General features: G+C 40.6%; 1 protein-coding gene across 1 annotated transcript in view; it reads left to right on the plus strand.

Annotated features, from left to right (window-relative positions):
* The window catches only part of PGM5 (phosphoglucomutase 5), a 167,783-nt gene that overhangs the window by 99,087 nt on the left and 49,734 nt on the right, over window positions 1-18,962 (plus strand). The window contains exon 7 of the mRNA XM_045840691.1: window positions 2,332-2,447. Coding sequence (XP_045696647.1) covers window positions 2,332-2,447 — 116 coding nt within the window. The remainder of the gene's footprint in view (window positions 1-2,331; window positions 2,448-18,962) is intronic.

Here is an 18,962-nt window from a genome sequence, read left to right on the forward strand (position 1 = left end):
CTTGGGTCTGGTCGCACCTGTTACGGTGAGTGGCAGAGCCTTAGGTGTTCACCAGGGCTGGGCACACCAGTCACTGGATTGTGATGTTGTATGTGGGGGCGGGGTCAAGAGGGAACAATGGCGGTTGCTCTGTTCTCCGTGGGACCTCAGTCCCTTCTGCTGCTCCCCCCAAGCAAACTGGGCCCCTCTGGTGCCAGTTCCCATGTGAGTGGGCTTGTGCATGCTGTGGGACCTTCCAACCACCTCTCCTGTGATGCTGGGTGTCTCTCCATGCACCTCAACTTCCACAGGTGTCCTCAATCAGTGTCCCGAGACTCTATTTCCCAGTGCTGGGATGCTGGGTTGTGTGCACTGCCTTGCTTTACAATTGCCACCTCACTGTGCCTGCCAGTTGCCACCCCTTGGCCAGGGTCTGCCAGCTTCCGCTTGCATACTCAGGGTCCACCCGTTGTGGTCTTGCACACCCCGGATGCCTTATGCACCCTACTCACTCTGCTCTCCACGCCATGACCTGCGCCTGGCTGCTCGTCTCTGCCCCTCCTACTGGTCTGGATGAACGGGTCTGTTTCAACTTCTTGGTTGTCCGACTTCCATTCAGATCAATTTTCTGTCAGTTCTGGATGTTATTCTATTTCTAAATTGTTGTTGTTCCAATCTTGGTTGTGCGTGGAGGTATGGTGTGTCCACCTGTGCCTCCATCTTGGCCAGAAGTTGGTTGATTCTCATATGTACGTTGACCAGGGATTGAACCACCACCTTGGCATATCAAGGCAGTACTCTAACCAACTGAGCTACCCGGTCAGGGGCTTTTCCTCTTTTTCACCAAGACACCCTCACTGGTTTCTGTCCATGGCCGTCTTCTACACTTAGGGCCTTCAAAGAACTAAGCCTTGCTCATGGCAGGCATTTGGTGTATTTTTTTTGGGGGGGTGCTTGCAAGTAAGAAAGGTGGAACTCTTCAAGCCAGTGTCTGTGATACTAGTTCATTCCCCAGCATGCTTTGAGATCTATGTACCTCTTGACACATTAAAACATTTGGGGAGACAGCATGATGTAGGGCAATAGAACCATGAGAAGAGACTAAGCAGACTTGGGTCCAAATCCTAGCTTTGCCTTTTACCTCTGTAAGACCTGGATAAACCACATGACCTCTTTGATCTCTGAGCCTGAATTTTGATAGCATTGATTAATTTTAGTTATTTTTGAATCTATTGAAAGGAGACAGTAGAGTATATGTTTGTTTGTTAATGGTTTCTTGTATTCAATGTTTGTGAGATTCCTTTAAATTGTTGTACATAGCAATAGTTCTCTCAGTATTGCAAATTGTCCATTCTACTTTGATGGACATTTGGTTTGTTTCAGTTGTTATGAATTTTGATTCTGTGATAATTTTTATAAAATCTTTTACACATTCTGTTGAGTAATGTCACACAGGGTGTTCTCCCAGAAGCAGCTCTGAGAAAGATTTGCTTAGAGGAAGTTTATTTCTTCCTGCCATCAAGATCAGAGTTGCCTTCAAGATCAACACCTATGGGGCAGTGAGAAAAAAGGATGGGACAGAGAGGGAAGCTGGCCTTTGATGCAGCCACACAAAGGTCTCAGCCAACCTGTGGGGAGCTCCGGAACTGAAAAGCCCCACAGAGTTGTGCCAGTTACAGGCAACAAGGCTGGACCTTTATGTGTCCCTCATTCACCAGTCGTTGAATGTGGACTGAGCTGGGAAGTGTGCATGACTTTGAGTGAGACAGCTCTCTTTCACAGATGGGGGCGCCACATCTGTGAGCTGTCATCCATCCACATTCTTAGCAGCCGGTAGAATGAGCATTCTAGTCCTAAAATTCCTAAAACGTGTGAGTGTGTTTAGGGTGAAGCTGAGCAGTGCACCACAGTATCCATTACATGTCATTAGTAATTTCTAGGAGTAGAATTGCTGGTTTTTAGAATATGTATACATTCATCTTTAGTAGATACTGGCAAACAATATTTCAAAGTGTCTGTACTCAAATACCACCTTAATTTAGATTCTGAGATCCCCAAATGGGATCTTACCATGAAGATGAAAGAACATTTATAGAAGGGAAACATAAATGCAAGGATCTTCTGTACATTAACTTAATGTATTCTACATAATGGGGAAAGCAAACTTGAGAACCATTGGTGTAGGCTATTATCATTCTCTACCTTATGTCCTGACATCCTAAAAACTGTCAGTATTGTTCTGGATGTTTTGAAATGTAATTAAGTGATTAATACATCCTAAAGACTTCCTTTTGTGCTTAGAAAAGAAAGGAGATATATGAATTGACTGTTGCCTCGGATTTCATTTTTCAGAGTGGCCAAATCAATGAAGGTCCCTGTATATGAGACCCCAGCTGGATGGAGATTCTTCTCAAACCTGATGGACTCTGGACGGTGCTCTCTGTGTGGAGAAGAGAGCTTTGGCACTGGTAGGCTTTGTTGCATTGATGCTACTGGGAGGGGCGGCTGTAGCACTCTGTGACCCTGGTATGGAGACCTGTAAGACCAGGTCTCCAATGTGAATCAAAGGCTGGAGGAACAGTTAGAGGCAAATAAATAAATAGGAAAGAAATACACTTGGTGGAATATGTGTTATGATATACTTACCTCAACTTACCATTTCTTCTTCTTTTTTTTAAGCTTCCATTTATTTAAAAAATTTGCTGTTATGGACATCTTTTTAAAAAAAGCATGAGTAGGGAGAATATCATATTGAATTTCCATGTGCTCATGAGTTAATTGCAATCATCATCAGCTCATGGTCAATCTTGCTTTATCTCTGCCCTCATCCACCCAGGGGGCCCTCCTTCCTGATTATTGGAAGCAATCCCTAGTGAATCTTTAAGTAGAATGGCTATTGAGAAAAAAAAAGTACATAACCATATTATCATGCCTAAAATGTCAAAAAAGAAATAATTTCTTCTTTCAGTATTTTAAATGTGTCACTTTATTGCCTTCTGGCTTGCTTAGTGTCTAAAAAGTGGACTCTAATTCTTACTTCTCTCTCTTTTGAAATTCTCCCCACTTCCACCTCTGGTTGCATTCAACATTTTCTTTTTATCTTTTGTTTTCAACAGTTAAATTATACTATGTCTGGGTATGTGTATTTTTTTAAAACTGTGCTTGGGGATATCTCAGATTCTTGTTTATTGTCTTGCATTCATTTTAGGAAATTCTCAGTCAGTATTTTTTCAAGTATATTTTCCCCATTCTCTTTTTCTTCTTCTGGGACTTTAATTACACATATGTTAGATGAATTATGACCATATGTTGTTTCAGAGCTCTTTTATCCACCGTTTGGTTTTATTTACTTTTTTTCCTTTTGTGTTTGAATTTGGGTAATCTCTATTGACATATCTTTAAGTCATTGATTTTTTTCTTAGCTGTGACCAGTTTACTGATGAGCTTACTGAAGGAATTCTTCTCCTCTGATATCATGTTTTTATTAATAGCATTCCTCTTAGACTTTTTAAAAATAATGTTTCATCTTTCCAAAGAAATTCTTTTTATATATGTTGTTTATATGAAAGGAAATTTTTAAAATCCTCATAATTTATTTATTAAAAAATTGTGTATTTATTCTTACATGTTTAAACTTTGGTCACCTTCAAAGTACTCTCCATTTGATGCAATACACCTATTGGACATTTTTTCCACTGCTTAAAACAGCTTTTGAATTTGTTGATTTTGATGTTTTTTAGTGTTTCTGCTGGGGTTTTTTTTTTTCACTTCTTCCACATTGGCAAAACAGTTTCCTTTGAGGACATTTTTCATTCAGGTAAACAAAAAAAAGTTACTCAGGGTGAGATCAGGTAAATAGGGAGGGTGAGGCATGGGAATCATGCCATTTTTGGTCAAAAACTGCTGAACACTCAGCATAGTGTGGGCAGGTACACTTGTAAGTCACCTATCATGAAATGGGCAAATGTGTTGAAAAAGCCTTCAACCAAACATTTAAAGAACTAACATCTATCCTTCTCAAACCATTCCAAAAAAAAATTCAAGAGTAGGAAAGACTCCCAGACTCTTTTTATGAGGACAGTGTTATCCTAATTCCCAAACTAGGTAAAGACACAAGAAATAAAATTGCAGGCCAATATCTCTGATGAACATAGATACTAAAGTCCTCAACAAAATACTAGCAAACCAGATCCAGCAATACATTAAAAAGGTCATACACTATGACTAAGTAGGATTTATTCCAGGGATACAAGGGATGATACAATATTCATAAATCAATAAATGTGATACCTCACATAAACAAAATGAAAAACAAAAACCACATGATCATATCAATAGAAGCCAAAAAAGCTTTTGATAAAATCCAGCACCCATTTATGATAAAAAACACTTAGCAAAGTGGGAATAGAGGTAGCATACCTCAACGTACAAAATACCTACTGCAAACATCATACTCAATGGGCAAAAACTAAGAGCATTTTCCTTTTCCTAAGATCAGGAACAAGACAAGGGTGTCTGCTTTCATGACCTTTATTCATGACAGTACTAGAGGTCCTAGCCACAGCAATCAGATAAGAAGAAGAAATAAAAGGCATCCAAATCGGAAAGGAGGAAGTAAAACTGTCATTATTTGCAGACAACATGATAGCATGCATAGAAAACCCTATAGACTCCACCAAAAAACTACTCAAACTAATAACTGAATTTGGCAAAGTAGTGGGATACAAAGTCAATATTCAGACATCAGTGGCATTTTTGAACATCAACAATGAACAATCAGGAAGAGAAACTAAGAAAAAAAATCCCATTTACTATACCAAATACAACAACAAAAAATAAAGTACCTAGGAATAAATTTAATCCAGGAGGTAAAAGACCTGTACTTGGAAAACTATAGAACACTGAAGAAAGAAATTGGGAAAGATATAAATGGCAGCATATACCCTATTCATGGATTGGAGGAATTAATATTATTAAAATGTCCGTACTACTCAAAACAATCTACAGATTCAATGCAATTCCTGTTAAAATTCCAATGGCATATTTCATACATCTGGAACAAATACTTAAAAATTTTATATAGAACCAAAAAGGCCCTAAATAGCCACAGCAATCTTGAGAAAAAAGGAAAAAGTTAGAGGGATCACAATACTTGATATCAAACTATACTACAAGGCCATTGTAATCAGAACAGTCTGGTACTGGCATGAGAGCAGATATATAGATCAATGGAACAAAATAGAGAGCCCAGAAGTAAACCTGTCTCTATGGCCAATTAATATTTGACAAAGAGGGCATAAACATAGAATAAAGTAACATAGAGTAAAAATAACCTCTTCAATAAATGAGGTTGGGAGAACTAGACTGGTACATGCAAAGAAAGAAAGAAAAAAGAAACCAGACCACCAACTTAATCACACACCAAAATAAACTCAAAATGAATAAAAAAACTCAAATATAACTCATGATACCATAAAAGTTCTAGCAGAAAACACAGGCAGTAAAATTTCAGATATCCCATGTAGCAATATTTTTGCCAATATATCTTCTAGGGCAAGGGAAATAAAGGAAAAAATGAACAAATGGGACTAAATTCCATTAAAAAGCCATTTTGATGGCTAAAGAAAACATCATCAAAATGAAAAGGGAACCAATTGCATGGGAGAACATATTTGCCAATGATACATTGGACATGGGTTTAATCTCCAAAATATATAAAAACTCATACAACTCAAGGACAGGAAGACAAACAATCTAATTAAAAAATGGGCAAAGGACCTGAATAGACAATTCTCCAAAGAGGACATGCAGAAGGCGCATAGATATATGAAGGTTAAAATCACTAGACCTCAGAGAGATGTAAATTAAAATCACGATTAGATATCACCTCACACCTGTCAGAATGGCCATCAATAAATCAACAAACACCAAGTTCTGGTGAGGATGTGGAGAAAAGAGAACCCTAGTGCACCGCTTGGGGGAATGCAGACTGGTGCAGCCACTTTGGAAAACAGTATGGAATGTCCTCAAAAAATAAAAAATGGAACTGCCTTTTGACCCACTGATTCCATTGCTAGGAATATACCCTAAGAATCCCAAAACACCAATTGAAAAGAACTTATGCACCCCTATGTTCATAGAAGCACAATTTACAATAGCCAAGTGCTAAAAACAGCCTGTGCCCATCAATAGATGTGTGGATCAAAAAACTGTGATACATTTACATGATGGAATCCTATGGACTAGAAAGAAAGAAGAAGGAATTCCTACCCTTTGTGACAGCATGGATGGAACTGAAGACTTATGCTAGCTGAAATAAGCCAGGTGGTGAAAGACAAAAAACATATGATCTCAGTTATGAGAGGAATCTAACAAACAAAGTAAACTAATGAGCAAAACTGAACCAGAGACGTGGAAACTGATTGACAGCTGCCAGAGGAAAGGGGGGTAGGGAGGAATGGTGGAAAGAAGGGGAAAGGATTCATCAAAGAACATGTATAAATGACCCGTGGACATGGACAACAGTGTGGGGATTGATTGTGAGGCGGGGGGTAGGCTTGGCAGAGGAGGGCAAAGGGGGAGAAATTGGGGCAACTGTAATAGAATAAACAAGAATAATAAAAATAAAGAGAGTCTTCCAAAAAAATCACTGAGGCCAACACACAGCCTCTCAGAACAATGCCAGCTGGTACACTGATACAGGTGGGTTCCTAAAACACTCACCTACTGGGGGTAGCCGATACTACAAGGAGCCCACCCTCTAGAAAATAATTCCCTCATATATATTTATATGGGTTGTTTATCTTTTTCATTAGATCATGTAAAATATTAAACATAGTTATTTTAACCTCCCTGTCTGATAGTTCTAATATCTGGTTTATCTTAGTTTCTGGTTCTCTTGATTACTTATCTTGATAAAGCAGTGGTTTACTCCTTCTTGTTTTTCATTGAATTTTTCTTTGAATGCTGGATGAAATAAGAACAGTAGAGACTCAAGCAAATAATATTTATACACAGAATGGGCACAGCACGTCTTCCATCAGGCCCTTAGTGTACAAAGTTAAGTCATCTAGTAAGGAGTCAAGCTGGATTTGGATTTTACTGTTTCTATTATAATTTTTAGTGCACCACAGGCTTCAAATTCTTCCAGAAGTGGAATATTTTTTACTATGTGTTGAAAGCAAGGATAGGGTGCTGGAGGAGATTTTTTCAGTGTTTTTGTTCTATCCTTAGCTTCCAGCAGTCACTGCATACCTGTCATACAAAATAGACTTCTATCACCAGGGACTCCAGGGTCAGCTGACCTCTTCTTAGTATTAATGTGGAATCTGGGCCCAAAAAATTTTCCTACCCTCTCTCCAGGAGCAGAGGTTGTTAGTGCAACCCTATTCCAGTAGTAGTGGGTCCTTGGGATGAGAAGGGTCCAGTAGCCTGGGTCCTTGGGATGAGAAGGTTTGCAGCTCATACATTTATGAGCTCAAGGCTTGTGTGTCCTCTGAAGGAAAGGGCTGGGGAACTGGAAGGGCTTCATGTTTGTCTCAGCAGCAGCTGATCCACTCCTACATGCCAGAAAGTTTGTTTCCAAACTTTCTTGTGAGCAGCCAGTGACTTCTTACTATTCACTTATATGGAAGCATCCTCTTTCTCCTGTGCTCTGCCAAAAGTGAGACTGTTTTGTGTCTTGTCTCTCCTTGGAGGGGCTCATCACTCTGTAATTCACTTTACTTTATTGCCTTGTGATTTTGGATCTCTAATGAGTTCAAGAAAAGTTATGGTTTTGTAAGTTTCCAGGCCTTTTATTGTTACTAGGAGTGACATTCTCTTGTAGATTTTCATATCCTAAACAGAAGTGCAGAAGTGGAACTGTGAAAGTTATGTCTTAATAATGTTTCCTAGTCTCCCTACTTCCCACAACATGGTAGGGTTTTTTTTTTTCCAATTAGAATCCAAAAAGTCTTACATTATCACTGGTTGATACTTCTGAAGTCTCTTTTTTTAAAAAAAATATTTATTTATTTCAAAAATTTTATTGTTCAATTACAGTTGTCCCATTTTCTCTCCTGCCCTGCCCACCCCCCCCTCCAACATTCAATCCTCTGCCCCCCCCCCCACACCATTGTCTTTGTCCACGGGTCCTTTATACATGGTCTTTGACAACCTTCCTCTTCCCCCCAGTGTCCCCCTTTCTCCTCCCCTCTGGTCACTGTTAACCTGCATTTTCCTCCTCTACATTTTTTCCATCTAACTTATTCATTGAAGAAAGTGGGTCATATATCCTATAGAGCTTTTCTGTTTTGATTTTAATGTTGATGTCCTTGTTTCCTTTTCTAATTTGCCTGGTCCTTATATAAGGAGAAGCTATTGATTAATGTAGGCCTTTTCTCTGGTTTTCAACCACCTTAGCCCATCCCATTATTACTTTTAGCACTTTCTTTTCTAGAAACTCTACCTTCTCTTGGGATTTTTTCCTTAGGAATACAATTATATAACTATTACTATTTTTGTTTTATAATATTTATAAATATTTTCATTTTATATATTTTCATATTTTATTGTGTTTTAATATTATATTGTATTATATTAGCTACAATCTTCAAAATAATATTAAATAATGTAATAGTTCATGATTTTAATCAAAGTAGATTCAATATTTTACTGTTTAGTTTGATGATTGCTTTTTAGCATTGGTAAAATCTTTATCATATATGCATAGATATTTTTCTCTATTCTCATTTTATTTAGAATCTTATTAGAAATAGCCATTGGATTTATCAGGTGCCCTTTTGGAATCTAGTGATAATATTAATATGTTTTTCTCCTTTATTCTATGAATCTAATAAACTTCTGTGATTGATTTGCTGATATCGAACCAAATGTTGTCATAATGACAACATTTCAGCTGTGTTCGGGTCCTGAGAAATTTCCTCCTGGGGAATTTTATCCTGTTACCAAAATCAGTCAAATCCTAGCAGCATTGCCATTAATGGTAGAGGAGGGATGGCATCATCTTTGTTTCCTTGGAAGAAGAGCGACCACATCGAGGTCTCTCGAGTACCACTGCTTGGACTCAGAATACGAGGCTGGCAGTTCTGCTTAGCACAAAGTGTGACACCCTTTCTCTGCTGAGGCCTAACAAAGTGAACAGCTTGCTTCCTCTTTGGTGTTCTTTGTGTCCAAATCAGTGACTGACTCAAAAAAATCCCAGATTATATATTGTATATAATAATTCTGCCCCCTGGTTATTAAAATAACACAGATACAACAACTAGAAAGGAAACTGGTAAGTCTGGGCTATCCCTCCCACTCTCTCTTCACCTTTATCAGCATTTATTGAGTACTTACAATCTACCATGTAATTTTAGTCTTTAACAGGAAAGGATAAAATATTACACATGTAAACCTTATTATACCCTCTAATAAACATTTGCATACTTCAATTTAACAAACATTTACTAAGTACTTACATTTATAAAGCACTGAATTATATGGTATGTAGAATACAAAATCATTAAGAACATACCCCTAAAAAACTCGACCTTTAGAGTACATAATTAGAAAGATGCACAGATGACTATTATATAAAGCAGAAACTTTAAAGTTTTATGATACAGGAATAGACAAAATACTATGGGAGATGAGAAAAGGAGAAAATGCTTTAGGACTGGAGGTTCAAAGCCAATTCCATAGAAGAGATGGAGTTGGCCCAGTTCTTAAAGAATGGAAAGTATTTGTGCACATAGAGATGAGAGGTCAGGGACTTGCCAAATGGAGGGTGCAATGTCAAGAGAGGAACAGTGGTGGGAAAGCAGGGGGACATGTGTTGTGTGAGTAGCCAGTGTTTCAGTTTGTCTAGAGCAGTGTTTCCCAAATGTACAGATTAATCAAGACTCATTTGGGGTAATGAGATTAGTATCACGTCATGAAGAGCTTAAAAAATCTAATAGGCTAAAAACTATCAGAATGCATTGTATTCAGCACAAGTAAATGTTATTTCAAGAACTATATACATATAAATATGCACACAGGCATCTATGTGTATAGTAGGTCTCCTTGTAAAATGTGTTTATTTTCAGTCATAGCCAGAAATGTTGGCAAGCTTTTTCTGTAAAGTGGCAGATAGTAAATATTTTAGGTTTTGCAGACTAAGAGGCTACGTACAGTCTCTTTCACAGTTATGTGGCTCTGCCGCTGTGGCACGAAAGCAGCCATAGACAAGACATCAACAACTGAGCATGCTGAGTTCTAGTAAAAATTTACTAACACAAATAGGCCTAAGTCCATATGTGTTCCATGGACTACAGTATGCTCACCTCTGACATATAGGATAGGGTGGAGAAGGGAGTATCAGGAAGCAGGGCTGGAAACGTGAGTGAGGAGAAGCCGGTTTCTGAAGCCCTTTGCCTGCCCAGCTTAGAGGCTGGGACTTGACACAGGTGGGGACAGGAAACCAAAGTGCTCACAGGAGGGAGCCCTGCCTGCACTGCTCAGCGAGTTTTGCTTTCCAACAGCTTTGCTGATTGCAACATGTAGGCTGGACTCAAAGGAAAGTTTAAAGTTTCTCATGGTTATGTTTGTCTATCATTTTCCTTTCAAGGAGCACACGAGATTTTTCAGTGTACAGAAGAGCCCCAAAGGTACTGCTTCCTCCACTCCTCTTCAGGTTCAGGAGACATGAACATGACTTGACACATGGAACTCCTGAGCCCAAGAAGTGGTTGAGTGCTTTACCCAGGGCCCCAGTGCCTGTGAAAAGAGCTCCACTTGAATTAAATTACAGTTCAACTAAAAGACAGGTCTCCTCCCACACAATACATGTCACTTTCCACCGCTGACCAGTCTTTCCGATGAAAGCATAACTAATTCCATCCCTCTAGCACTCAACAGTAAATGGCTGTTAGAAGGCCTGAGAAACTGGACCACTCAGCCTTGGAAGGAGAAAGTGGCTTCATTCTGCTCTTACACCTGGCTTTATTAACACCAGTTCTTGGAGAGGTATGGGCTGGTTGCATCAGAATTACCTAGAAAGCTTGCTAAAAACACAGATTTTTCTATCCTACCAATACTTGGAATTCCTGGCAGAGTGGGGCCTGAGAATGTCATTGTAAATAAGTATCCTTGTATAATTCTGACTTGCAGTCAGGAGAAGAAAGCATTGCTCTATTGAGAATCAGTACTTTTGTTTTCTATCAGACATGGTAGAAAGAGTGTGCCTGAGATGCCACATTAGGTGTGATCCAGGAAGTCTCGAGGCCCAGGAATGTGAGGCTGATGATATTCAAGACCCTTACCTGCCACATACGGACAAGTCATCTGGCCACTCTGACCTCACTTCCAACCTGTAAAAGTCAGCTGATCACAGGCGCTTCCTTTTTACCTTGGGATATAGTTTTCAGAATCAAGTAATTTACCTAATTAAGGGAGAGAAAGTAGAGAGATGGAAAGGTTTTAGAGCTGAGACTGGAGAGAAAGATGCATCTAAAATTTAACCAGACTGTTTCCAGAGCAGGCCTTTTCCAGTGTCCCTGAGGTGTGGGGCTGTGTACCAACTAGAAATAGATGATTTAGTGCCAGGAAAGGTTGAAATTATGGATCTGCCTCATGCTCTAGAATGCCAAGCTTTTCATCCAAGATGAGCAGAATATATCCTGGATAGAAATTTCCCTTGCTGGCTTCTTGAGCACCCAGACCTTTCCAAGGCTGTGAGCTGGTGATCGGATGGGTTGCTGTTCAGCTTTCTCTCCTATGGAGAGGTCCAGTTCCCAGGTGATGGGAAACCAGTGTTCACTGTCCTGTCAAAGAACCAAGGTCATTTAAGAAGCCAAATCATCTTTTGTGTTAGGGCCAGGTATTCACCCGCTTTCTGGGAAGAGGTCTGGAAAACTGCTTTACAGAGAGAAAGGATAACCTTTTATAAATCCTCCCATTTCAATGGAAGAAAACTGTTCATCTCAATAGCATTCTGGCTACTTTAATAACATTCTGAATTTGAAGAAATCTGGACTTGTTCCATATACAAAAAGGGATGTACCGAAATACCAAAACTAAGATCTAAACCCAAAACTGTGAAGTTTTTTGTCATTTGTTGATGATGTTCTACTAGTTTCCATCACTGCCTTTAGCCCTACAATTTGGGGAGTGTATGAGTTGTCACAGCCCAGAGTTTGTCCCTTTACAGTAAACACTGAAGAATTGCCCTCTTTGTGAACACTTGGATAAGTTCCAAGCTTGACCACCACCTTGAGTATCACTACTACTTTTATTATGTTTTTTAAAAAGCTAAGGTCGATAGCCATACAAATTTGCTAAGTAAAATCAGGCAATGCAAAAATTTTTATTGTTTGCAAGAGACTGCTCTCTGTTGAGTTTTTCACAATAATAATGATCTTTTTAAATGAGCACTAGAATGTGCTGAGGTATTGCTAAGCCTTTTGCATACATCCATCTCTTTCTGGAAACTTGGAATTGAATCCAGGTTTCCTGGCACCAAAATGACTTGTCCATCATTGTCACACCAACTGTTCCACTAGACTCCAGAGTATAGACTGGAGCTCTAGAAGTTGGCTGTTGTTTATATCTGCCCAGTCTCTAGTGCAGAAGGAAGAGGCCCAGAGTATGTGTGTATTCCATGTCATGGGAAATCTCAAGCTCCTTTCTAGTGTTTTAAGATTTGCTGGGTCCCTCTGCTTGCCATGCAGAAATGGAAGGTGCACCGAGGACAGGGGCCATGCCTGTCTCGTTCAGCTCTGCTTCCCAGATATATGACAGGCTTTGAGTGTTTGCAGGATGGATGCAGGGATGGGAGGAAGGAAGGAAAGGAAGAATGGAAGGAAGGCTGGAATGATAGATGGAGGGTGGATGAATGAAAATGTAGCAGGAAGGAAGAAACAAAGACTTTCCATTTTGGTGTTTTTTATTTATATTATTAGTAGTTATATTTTTATTATTCTGAGTGAATGTATTTCTGGGCATCCAGGCAGTAGAGTATCCCAACATTTGGGAGGATTCATAAAAACAAAACCACACAAATATACACCAGGTGGAAGGGGATAAGGATGGATGTTATAAATTACAGTAAAATCAGAATTATATAAAATTTAAAAATAATGTTTTGATCTTTTCAGTCACCACATAGCTAACAAAGCACTTCTAGGATGACTCCTTCCACAAACTTGAGTTAATGAACAGATTTTAAATTTCAAATACTGTTAAGTATTTATAATTTGTTTAATTAATTTGATTATTTCCTGTGTGAGGGTTGCTGACAATTACCTATAAATAGCCATGTTCAGCAGTGGGCTAGGTTCCAGCTTTAGTGACTTTTCATATATACGAAATTGTTGCAGCATTTAGCATAAATTTTCTCTGCTCTATTGTCTTTCGGTTTATATAATTGACTTATTCTCTGGTTGTTTTGTGGATGTATTTTTATCTCCCCTAATAGTTATACAGTTTACAACAATTTCAGGGCCACACCTCTTCCTTTATGTATATTTCACACATGAACGATGCACAACCTAACAAGATCTGTGGAACAAGTATCGAATAGATGTAGCTGTCTCTTATTTGTACAATTATTTTATCAAATGTATATTTTCAAAAAGGTAAAATAAATGAAAGCTTTAGTGCATTCCCTATCTTACTGATCATGAGCTGTACATTCGGCTCTTTCAATATCTGTCCAACCCTCTAGAGAAAGAGGCCCACGTATCTGTGAATGTCAGATCATTGAGGTTCTTCCACATTTCTTTCGTTTGTGGCCAGCCTGTGTAGATTTGGCTGGGTAGCAGATGTGATGTGGAGTAGCAACGTCAGTGCTAAAGAGAGCGGAGCCTCTGCTGGGCTAGCTGAAACAGGCCATGCGCACGCGTGCAGCTCAATCCAGGCTGGGCCAGAGCACAGAGGTGCCGTGATTGACATCCCCAAGTGCCTTTTTGTAAAGTCTGGAAACTGAAACTCCCTTCTGGACCCTCTACAAACTATCAGTCCTGGGAAACGAGCTCCCTCCCACCGTGAGAAGACTGTCTTCATCACATCAGATCCTTTCCTTGGGGTCTCCATGGTTCCAGTTCCCTCAGTTTGTTCTCCAGGCTGATGAAAGGTGGCAGGACGCAGGACAGGGTGTTGTGTGACACCTAAGTGTGGAGCAGAAACAAAGGAATGGGCCCCTGAGGCGGTGTCTGCACTTAGCAGTACGTGCATTCTGGGACTGGGGATCCTGGGGAACCATGGCCCTTAGCCACAGATTGAAGAATTCTGAACAGTCTGTGTCTTTTCACAGTGTCTGCCAAGGGATGTTTAACAATGGGGCCCATCCCTTGGTATTTAAAGACACAATCCCTGAAATTGTGCTTTGAGGCTTCTCCACCTGCTTTCTGCTAGTTCCTAGGGGGCTGCACTGTGTAGTGACTGCATAGCTTTGTGATGCGCAGTCTTGTGGTGCAGACCTTATACCCACTGCAGAGATTTCTTGCACTGTTATGTCCAGTCAAGGAAGAATTCTCAGAGAGTTGTGTTGTTCCCATCAGCAGTGGTGACAAAGAAAGGAGAGGAGATGTATGAGTTAGAAGGTCCCACTGCCCCTTACCTTCCTGTGGTGGTATGGTCAGGTGAGAGAAGCGTAGCAGCTGGCCAGCCCAGATAGTGTAATGCTTTCCCCTCCTCTGGGATGGATGGGTTAACCGCCCTAGGACATGTGCTAATGAAATAGTGCTAATATGTATTATTTTTTGAGTTGCTCCTAAGTAATAGATGTAATGCTTAAGGCCTTGTATATATTATGTCACTGAGACTTCTCAGCAATGGACCATGCTGACCCTCACTTTACAGATGAGGTCACTGAAGCTTAGGGAGGGAGGTCAAGCCACTGGCAAGGTCACAGTGGCAGAGCCAGGATTCAAACTTAATATGACAGGCTCAGCACAGTACCCTGCTGCCCCTGTTTAAGAAAATGCTGAGGGGTCATTTTCTCCCATCTGGTTCTTCCAGTAGATGGAAGTGGGAGGGATGCAAGGGGACTTGGGAGACTGGTATCATGTAAACAGCCCAGCACCAGGAACTGACAGACTTCGCCCCAACTTTGACTCACCTCTCAGTGGTTGACTGAACTGCCTTACAGAGACTGCTTCAACTTCTCTGGGCCTCAGTTTCCTCATTAGAGGGATGATCTGCAATGTTTTGTCTACTGTAACATTCCACGTAGCTTCTAGTTAGCTAGTTTAAGTGAGGTATGAATCTGATGAATTATATTGAAGTTCATACTGGAGTTTCACTCACTCATTCATTTATTCATTCAATGAGCATTTACTGTGCACCTCCTGTGAGCCGGGGCTGGGGTAGAGCAATGAGGAATTTCAGACACAGGTCATTCTCTAACGGAGGTTACAGGGTCTTGCTACGCTCAGGATATTATCCAAAAGTCCTGCAGCATTTTTGTGCCAAACATTATTATTATTAGTATCATCATTGTCCTCGTGATTATCATCAAATTCACTGTTACATAGTCTTATTATTGGGAGGAGCAATGTTGCCCACAGCAAAGGATTGGCTCCGTTTGTCAGCTGCTTGCTGCCTTTTTGAGCAGTAAAGCCTTTCTGAGCTGCCAGCCAGCTCTGACCTGCCTACATGCAGCATAGCTTTGTTCTCCAACTGGTGAAAATATTAGAGCATTTACTTTTTAAAAAGCACTTGTTTTTTAATGCATGGAAAAATGAGTTTTGTCATGAGTCTTGCTTTTTGGCCAACTAAAGTGGTTTGAGACATAGAGGAAAATGCCGGTCTCAGTTCTGTAGTGTGTTCTCCAATCTCAGATTCACCTGCAAGGTGTGTCTCCCAGTTTTTCCCTCATAACTGTACTATTTAAAAAACAACAACAAATGCTTGTCTTGAGTGGATAAAGGGAAGATGGGAAGGATTTTACTGCAAATTCATGAAAACTTCATTTGCAAATGAAAAGAGTACATTGATATGAAAGGAGAAGTAAAGGGAAATTTGGCAACTTTCCTGCTCGTCTAGTGGGAAAAAGAAGAAAGGCAAACCTACTACCTGAATCTTCAGAAGGGCTGCCTCTGCTCCATGCGCGTGGGGCATGTGACCTGCTTCCCTGTGATGTCCGCAGCCATACTGGGCTGTTCTGGTAGTCGGGAAGGCCACAGGGGTCCGTGCTGAACTGCCCAGTTAGTCTCTGTGTGATTTCACACAAATAGCCTAACCTCGATCTCTTATCTGTAAAAAGGAGCTATCAAATTGTGAAAAAATAGATAATAGGTGTTTAAAATATTAGGTTCAGTGCTTGGTGCTTTGCTATTGCTCTTCTAAGAATGGAATTTATCTCGCTCAGCAGTTCTGCTCCAAGAGCAAGGTTTGTGTCTCTATTTCCTGTCATTTCTGGCTCCAGGAGATGTATGTGCTCAGGTTCGTCTTGAAGGCACACATATCGTCAAAACCATCAGGAACCTCTCTGAGTGAGTGAGCAGCCAACCATCCTAGTTTGCCTGGGACTGAGAGGTTTCCTGGGATGTGGGATGTTTAGTGCTAAAATCAGGAAAGTCCCAGGCAGACCAGGATGAGTTAGTTACCCCCCAACTGGCAAAAACCTCACAAGTTTTCCAAACAAAAAGGGCAGGAAGAAACCAGGACATTGAAGCTGACTCCAGCGAGAGTCCCCGCCTCAGCAAGGCCAGTGACGTCTGTGAACTGGAGAGCAGTGTCTACCTTTCTTTAACATTAAATTTAAACAAAAAGAGGAAGAGGTATAATTGCCTACCTCTAAGTGATCTGCCCCCAGGAGGGGACTGAGTACTCTTCATGTAAAGCAGGGGCTTTATATGCTTGGTTGCACCATGGGAATCACCCAAGGAACTTAAAAAGAACATACTGATGCCTGGCTCTCATTGCCCAAAATTCTGAGCATTGGTGTCGTTCAATAAGTTCTTTAGGTGATTCTAATGGGCAGCCTAAGTTGAGAATCACTAACCCACAGTTCAGCTTGGAGTTGACAGCAAGTGCAAAATGATTTCTATTTTCCTCATTGACACACTCAGGCTTGCCTGAGCTGAGTGTCTGCCGAGGTGACTTGACCTGCCTGCAACTTGTGTGATGTCTGATGGAGCCAATTTGCCTGCACTGGGATTCGCATTTGAAGAAAGTTCAAATGGATGCCTGAGACAATTGAGGACTCTTTCCTTTTCTTCTTTTCTTTTGTGAGGTCACTCTACTTACCGGTGTACTGCCAGCTCAAAGCAATAACGGTTTTAAAGCTTGAGAGAATTGGAAGTCTAATTTGGGTGGAGGGGGAACAGGGATGTTTCTACTGAGAAAAAATAGTCTTTCTGTTTTTGTACCCATTTGTGCTGGAGTCATGTCAGGAAAGCGCTGAGTGCCTTCCTTCTGGTATCTGGGTGTGGACAGCTGCTTCTCTGGGTTGTTCAGCTTCAGGCGGGGCTGGCCAGGAAGAAGGAAGGCAAGATGAGTGGTACTTACAGGCTTTGGGAACATAAGTAAAAGCTCCTTGCAGTGTCCTCAGTCAGGTGGCAAGCTCTGGCTGCACCACCAGCCAGGAATCCAGAAGAAAAAATTATACTGATGTTATTCAGTGCTAAAAAGAAATGAGCTACGAAGCCATAAAAATTCATGGGGGAACTTTAAATGCATACAACTAAGTGAAAGATGTGAAACTGAAAAGGTTCCATATGGTCTGAGTCCAACTATATGATAATTGGAACAGGCAGAACTATGAAGAATGGTAGGAAGATTAATGGTTGCCAGGGGCTAGGAGGGAGAGAAGGACGAACAGGCCAGACACAGAAGGTTTTTAGAGCAGTAAAACTGCTCTATGTACTCTAATAATGAATACATATCATTATGTATTTGTCAAAACCCATCGGATATCTAACACCACAAGTGAACTGTAGTGTCAACTGTGGACTTGGAGTGATAATGGTGTGTCAGTGTGGGTTCATCAGCTGTAACAGATATCCCACTCTGGTGGGGGACATTCGTGGTGGGGGTGGCAGTATTTGCCTGGGACAGGAAATATACGTTAACTCCCTATGCTTTTTGTTCAGTTTTGCTTTGGAGCTAAAACTGCTTTAAAAAAATAGGCTATTAAAATTTTTACTGGCAATAATGTGGATAAATGCTACAGTAGAAGAATTTTTTTCTGGGATCTCATATTTTAAAGACAGAGCAGATATGAATATGTAAGGTGAGTAAGTAAAGAAATATCTTATTTGCTTCCCCCACCCCAAACAACTCCTTAACGGTTCACAGAATGTTGGGATTTTGCCTGGGAAAAATGAGGTGAAATGCTGGCTGGGTGAACTCCCTCTCCACCTGAGGTCAGCAACAGTGGAAATGGTTGTGGGAACTTTTGATATGAACCTGAAGCTTCATCCTTGCTATGGGGGTCTCTCTGTGAGACAAGCAGACCCCATCCCCCAAGCCCAGCTTCCCCAAAGGCCAACATTGATAGCTCAGAGGTGGCTCTCCTTCCTTTCCCATCCTGATTTTATGAAGCCTTGCAGAACATCCCTGATCCTAACCCTAAGGCCTGAGAGCCCCACAAGGAGAGGGAGGGATCACTCGATCTCTATGCTCTAAAAAGCTATGTTGTTCAATCTAAGTAATGGGATCGATAGGTTCAAAGTTTATCGCCTGTTCATAAGTGGTATTGATCCCTTTAATACCCCAGCTAGCTCTTGGTAAATGGAATTCATGTTTTTAAATGTGAATTTCTATACTATTGATGGCTTACATTTTTATTTCTGTCTTATTATGAAAATAATATGTGTTTATTGTGGGAATATGTCAGCAGCAGAAGAAAAACACCTGTGATTCTGCCACTTCGGAGGCAGCCATTGCTAATGGTGTGGTGTATAGCTCCTCCAAAGCACAGGGAGAGAATCCAGGGGAAACATCTGTGTATTTGCAGCATCATCAATGTCTCCACCTCACCTCAAAGAGCTGTAAAGAGCACAGTTAATTCT

This window comes from Phyllostomus hastatus, unplaced genomic scaffold (genome assembly GCF_019186645.2).
Source record: "Phyllostomus hastatus isolate PE091 unplaced genomic scaffold, TTU_PhHast_1.1 phas_contig_34, whole genome shotgun sequence".
Classification (NCBI taxonomy): Eukaryota; Metazoa; Chordata; class Mammalia; order Chiroptera; family Phyllostomidae; genus Phyllostomus; species Phyllostomus hastatus.